The sequence below is a fragment of the Chenopodium quinoa genome, unplaced genomic scaffold, assembly GCF_001683475.1.
Source record: "Chenopodium quinoa cultivar QQ74 unplaced genomic scaffold, ASM168347v1, whole genome shotgun sequence".
Classification (NCBI taxonomy): domain Eukaryota; kingdom Viridiplantae; phylum Streptophyta; class Magnoliopsida; order Caryophyllales; family Amaranthaceae; genus Chenopodium; species Chenopodium quinoa.
The window spans coordinates 442,839-449,629 of record NW_018745395.1 but is presented as its reverse complement, the minus strand read 5'-3'; the positions used below and the strand labels follow the sequence as shown (position 1 = coordinate 449,629).

Below are 6,791 nucleotides of genomic sequence, written 5' to 3'. Positions count from 1 at the left end.
GAAAAACAATATTATAACCTGAAAACAAACTAATACAAGAACACAAAACAACCAGAAAGACACACACTAAGTAACATGAGAACCAAATAAACAGAATGCTACATCAAAGAACATCTTCTTTTGCATGAGGTCGTACGAGTTGTCTGTGGCGAACGGAGCTCGCTTACGTTTACAACCTATCTTAACCCTGCAAAATAATAAACGATTAGAAACATGTATTCTACTACTTGATTTTCGAAAGCCTAGAGATGGACGACAATATATAATGGCCGAATGATTGACTGTTAGGAACCGTACTGAAAATTTAACGCCAGGCTAACACCCAAATGCGACAAGACAACTAGAGGAACACAGTTGCAACAACTTCCAGACGCTTATATTCAATTAGATGAATCAAATGACAGCATCCTAATAGCTACAACAAATCGTTAGACTATTTATTGAGTGTTAATACACTATTCTATGGTTAAGTACGAGTAGCATTTATAACTTGTATTTATAATCGATATAATCAAAACGTAGTAGTAATTCTGCAGATTTACTGGCTAACCCTGTACTACTTACAAATAACAATGCATCTTTATCAAATAAAATGACTTGTTAAGCTGACAATTAATTGTAAATTTGTTTGTTACCTATTAACTAAATGCTGATAGGCCACCTCTTCACTAATTTGATCTGATTTATACAATCAATGCCTGGCAGATCCTAATTAATTGTAGGACCTCTTATTTATTTAAATCAATTTTTACTTGGTTTTTGATTGCTTGATCTCATCAAGGCTATGTTGTCCTTTCCATCTTTTTTTTAATGGTAATTATTTTTCTTAGAGATTACATGTCAATTAATATATCCCCACTAGATATGGAGGGAATTGGTTTACAATACTTTACAAAGAAATGTTATTAATACTAGCTAAATTGGTAGAAATCTCGAGGGTGATATAGGATAATATCTTGGTTGAAATAATAAAATTTCTTCCTTGTTAAAAGTTGAGTTAAGATCACATTTGGTGATCAAGTTTTCACCAATTTCACCTTTTGGTGATCAACTTGTATTTCATTGAAGTTTGATACTTTGATGGTTGAGGTTAATTTTCAGTGGCATAACTCACCTGAATAATGTTTAACTCACCTTTAACAAGGAAGAAATAATACCCAGAGAAGAAGAGGGTAGAGCGCACGAAAATAGGGAACAAAGGGAGCAGCAACTTCATTTCAATAACTGACGTTTTCGATATATATATATATATAAAGTTACATCAACTTAATTTCTATTGGTTAACCTTTAGATGACTAATTTTAAACACCAAGTGATTAAGTTTTTTCCCCCAATTTAATTAATGTCTCCGGAAAGTTGACCTTAATCACCAAAGTGCAATGAAAAAAAAGTTGATCACTAAAAGGTGAAATTGGAAATCACCAATTGTTATCTTAACTTGTAAAAGTTTGACTCAATTTTCATCAATAATTTCTTTGCCTCAAGTAGCTCCAGTCCTACAATGTCCTTACTTGATTTCTACCATATAAAAATTTAGGGTGCGTTTGGTTGGGATATTCAACAAAGGGAATGGAAATCAACTGCCCTGATTCCATTTGTTGTTGTTTGTTTGGCACTTTCTTTCATTCCCTTTACCCTCTCCATTACCCCAAATCCCTCCAACTTCATTCCCCACCCCCCAAGACTTTTCCATTCCCTTTCCTTAGCCACCACAACACCACCATATCCAAACCAACCACCACCATCCTCCCCTATCCCACCACCAAGCCACCATCGCCGCACCTCCACCATCCCTCGCCGGATCTTCCCTGCCCATCGTCGGAGCTCCCCCGTGCCTCGCCGGAGCTCTCCTCCCCCGAAAAACTCCCCCACTCCCCGCGAAAACCCTAAAAACCACCGCCTAACCGTCAACACCACTACCATCAACCGACCCAACTTCACCAACATCACCGCCCACCCAAATCACCCTAAACCCACTCGAAAAAACCCACGCACCCTCCCTGAAAACCACCCACCGAAATCTCCCAAAACCACCTCCCCGAAAACACCAACCAAAATCTCCCAAATTTGACCTAAACCCACCTCACCCAATTCGTCACAAACACCACCCATATCTCCAAAACCTCCATATCCACCATGAAAACCAAGCAACTAGATCTAATAAAAAAAATTTTAAAAAAAAATTGAGAGTGAAGAGGGCATCAACGACGGTAGAAGAGCAGCGAAAAAGGTGGGAAACGGTGGTAGGTCATGAGGAGGGTGGTGGCTAATGTGGTGGTGGTGGTAAGTGAATGGCAGATTTAAGGGGTAGTGGTGGATTGGTGGTTGTAGAAGGAGGAGGGTAGTGGTGGTTGAAAATCTGATTCCCTTTGTTTATGTAAAACAAACAATAATACAAAAATGAGGGATTAGCTTTCCTTTCTCCTCATTCTTCCATTCCGTTTCCCTTGTGTGAACCAAACGGCCCCTTACTTTAATGTCATTACTTGAATCCTAAAGGACTCGAGTTACTTGAGGCTGGGAAATTCTCCTTAAACAGATTTTTTTTTTTTTTTGTCCATTTTAAAATTCAAAAAGCCACTAACCATAGAACGGTCCACTTTTCTATTCACAAAATATAACAATGCAACAAATTACTATAATGCCCTTTGAGGTAGAGAAATTCTCCTTTTATTTGGAGTATAAGTCTTTTTAAATAGTTTGACTCAACTCTATTTTTTTTCCAACTAAACTTGCATTTTACCCCTTTTCTCTCACTATATATATTTTATTTTTATTTATTTAATTTTTTTTTTGAAGAAACGTTAGTCTGGCTATATTATCAAATCAAATCAAGCTCCGTCAAGGTGACGAAATTTTGAGGGAAATTTTCCAACCATACAAAAGTCGACTCACTAGTACTCAGTGGCGGAGCTAGGGTGGGTTCAAGTGGGTTCATTGAACCCACTGATTTTTTGAAAAAAATTAAAAACTTTTTTTTTTATAAAAAAAAAAAATCAAAATAGGTTTAAATAGAATATTTGTGTATTATATGACAACAAGTAAAGTTGTAGCCCAATGGTTATTTTTACCTCCCATCACACAAGAGTTTGTGGGTTCAAAACCCATAACTCACACTTTTTTTTTTTTAATTTTGTTTCCTGAGCTTTCCCTGCTTCCAGCTTTCCTCTTCCTCATTCCCCCAAATTGCAAAACCCTAACTTCTTCCTCCTTCTCTTAATCTCTTCCCGTTCTTCCTCCTTCAGTCCTTCTCTTCCCGTTCTTCCTCCTTCTCTTCCCGGCGCAACACGGCAGCAGTCAGCAGAACGCCAGAACACGGTGGCAGCGGCAGCGCACCAGCCACTCACCCAGCAGGCCAGCAGACCCACCGTCGTCCGTCACAGCACTGACAGCCTCACAGCCGTGTATCGGTGTATGTACGTAAGTGAATTTGGGGATTTTTTTTTTGCAAATGTAATTTACTTCTCAATTTGGGGATTTTTTTTTGCTAAATCATTGAATACTTGAAATTCATATGCTAAATTGCTAATATACATTACGAATTGCCAATTTTTTGTAAATTGCTGAAGTTTGGTTATAATTATCTAATTTACTTCTCAAGTTCTCAATTTGGGGATTTTTTTTTGTTACATTGTTGAATTTCATATGCTATTTTCTGTATTTCGTTTTCTGCCTTCTAGTTTTCATAATTTCATATGCTATTTCGTTTTCTGCCGTCTAGATTTCGTTTACTAATTGAGTAATTGACTGTAAACTTTAATTACGATAGTTTTAATTAGCTTTCTAGATTTATCATTCATTCATTGATTTCATTCTGCATTTATCATGTGTGTGTAGCAGACTAGCAGTATATACCTATTATACCATGAGTTTAGAGTCATTTTGGAAACGTGCCGGGAAGTCACAAAAGTCTTCAACTTGTTCTTCACCTAGTTCAAGGGATCCTCCAATAGAAGAACATGTGTCTCCTAATGATGATGAGGTTCCTATTGCTGCAACAATTCCACCACCTGAGAACACAGGTCCAAGTGTTCCAAATACTACTGTTGACTCCGATGATACTCGCATTTATGATGTTGATCTTCTTCCACATGACCCTGGAAAAAGAATTCCAATTATGGAGTATCCTCCTAATGATCGAGATGCCGTAAGGAGAGGCTATATTACAAAGAAACGTTGTGATCCACGCACACATAATTTTCCTCAAAGAAAAGTTGGAGGTATGCGCCGTTTTAATGTTACTTGGTTTGATAAATATGAGTGGCTTGAATATAGTGTTGAGAAAGATGCGGCTTTTTGTTTTGTGTGCTATTTGTTCACTGATAAAGTTGATTATTCTTTGGCTGTTAATAATTCCTTTATTAAAGGGGGATTTAGAGGATGGAATAAGACTGGTAGATTTGATGTTCATGTGGGTGGTATTGGTAGTTTCCATAATCAGGCTAATGAGAAATATAATATGTTTATCAACCCAAAGACATCAGTTGTTGAATCTCTTTGCACTTATTCTAAGGAAGCTAAACTACAATACAAATCTCGCTTGACTTATTCATTGAAATGTATTAGATTTCTTTTAAATCAAGGTTTAGCTTGTCGTGGGCATAATGAAAGTGAAGAATCTTGGAATAGGGGTAATTTTCTTGCACTCTTAACATGGTTTTCAGAAAATAATAGTGAGGTAGCAAAGGTTGTTCTAGGTAATGCCCCGGGAAATAATCGAATGACTAGTCCTTCAATTCAAAAAGAACTTATTAATTGTTGTGCCAAAGAAACCACTAGACTTCTTATTGATGATATTGGGGATGACTATTTTGGAATAATGGCTGATGAATCAAGTGATGTATCTCAAAAGGAACAAATGGCCCTTTGCTTGCGTTATGTCAATAATAAAGGGAAGATAAATGAGAGGTTTCTTGGAATTGTACATGTTAAGGATACTACTGCTTTGTCACTAAAGAGTGCAATTGAGTCTTTGCTTATGGAATATTCATTGAGTTTGTCTAGAGTTCGTGGACAAGGTTATGACGGTGCTAGTAATATGAGGGGGGAGATAAATGGTCTCAAGACTTTGATCATGAATGAAACAAAACAAGCCTATTATATTCATTGTTTTGCTCACCAACTTCAATTAACCCTTGTTGCTGTTGCTAAGGATAATGATGATTGTATTTGGTTGTTTGATCAACTTGCTATTTTGTTGAATATTATTGGTGTTTCTTGTAAGCGAAGGGAAATGATAAGAGAAATACAATCTCAACATATTCTACAAGCATTAGAACTAGGAGAAATTGAAAGTGGGCAAGGTTTAAACCAAGAACATGGCTTAGGTAGTCCTGGTGATACTAGGTGGGGATCACATTACAAAACTGTTTCAAATGTTACCGCATTGTATGCTACTATTGTTAAAGTTCTTGAGAAGATTGGATCAAATAAGATTTATAAGGATGATCGCGTGAAGGCTATCACTGTCATGTCTACATTTGAATCATTTGAATTTGTATTTATGATACATTTGATGTCCGAAATATTTGGGATTACTGATAAATTGTGTCAAGCTCTGCAAAAGGGGGACCAAGATATTGTTAATGCCATGACATATGTTAAATTGACTAAGGAGGGATTACAACAAATGAGGGACCATGGGTGGGAAGACTTTTTACATCTTGTGGTTTGTTTTTGTGTTAAACATGATGTAGAAGTTCCTACTATGGATGATATGTATGTTCCTCGTGGAAGGTCAAGACGCTTCTTTGCCAAAGTTTCAAATCTTCATCGATTTCGGGTAGAAATGTTTATAAGTGTCATTGATTTACAACTCCAAGAGCTCAATAGTAGATTTGATGAAGAAAATATGGAGTTACTTATTTGTGTGTCATGCTTAAACCCGATCAATTCATTTGCGGCATTTGATATGCAAAAGTTGTTGAGACTTGCTGAGTTATATCCCAAAGAGTTTCCAACTAATGATATGACGATGACTGCACTTCGTCATGAGCTTCAATTTTATATTAATGATGTGCGCCAAGATGTAAGGTTTGGAGACTTGAAGGGTATTCATGAGCTTTCTATGATGCTTGTTGAAACAAATAAGCATACTACTTACAACTTAGTTTACTTGCTTATAAGACTAGCATCGATCCTTCCGGTTGCAACTGCAAGCGTGGAACGAGTGTTTTCCTCAATGACATACGTAAAAAATAAGTTGCGAAATAGTATGGGTGATCAACTATTGAATGATAATTTAGTCACTTTTCTTGAAAGAGATTTATTTTCAAGAGTTAGTGATGATGATGTATTGGAACGCTTCCAAAGTATGAAGACTCGAAGAATGCTTCTGTAGTCTTTTTTTTTTTTTTTTTTTTTTTTTTTTTTTTTTTCATTTTTCTATGTGTAATCTATTTGTAATCCATAGTTTGAACTTATTTATGTACTGAATATTTAATTATTGTATTTTTATTCCTTCGTTAATTATGATTTCAAATTTCGGAAGTTTCGAACCCACACTTCGAAAATCCTGGTGACGCCACTGCTAGTACTATATCTTGCCACTAAGTGTGCAAGAGTATTTCCCGCCCGACGAACATGATTACAACTAAAGAATATAAAATTATCTTGCATTCTCTTAATATCCTTATAAAAGAGCATCAAAGGAGAATAGCCCAGAACATTTTGGACAATTGATCTTGCTACTGTATTTTATCTCACTATCTTTACATTATTTTTATATAAACTTTACTATATCTACCTTATAGTCCTTAATCCCTATTCTTACATTAACACATATTTTTGCC

General features: G+C 36.1%; 1 protein-coding gene across 1 annotated transcript; it reads left to right on the top strand.

Moving 5' to 3' along the window:
- Positions 1-3,865: 3,865 nt before the first annotated feature.
- LOC110712977 (zinc finger MYM-type protein 1-like) lies at positions 3,866-6,340 on the top strand. The gene has a single exon (XM_021891436.1). It carries the CDS (start codon positions 3,866-3,868, stop codon positions 6,338-6,340), a length of 2,475 nt encoding a protein of 824 aa, XP_021747128.1.
- The last annotated feature ends 451 nt before the right edge of the window (positions 6,341-6,791 follow it).

Excerpts from the sequence above, each read along its gene's own strand:
- LOC110712977 (XM_021891436.1), top strand. The coding sequence starts at position 3,866 with ATGAGTTTAGAGTCATTTTGGAAACGTGCCGGGAAGTCACAAAAGTCT.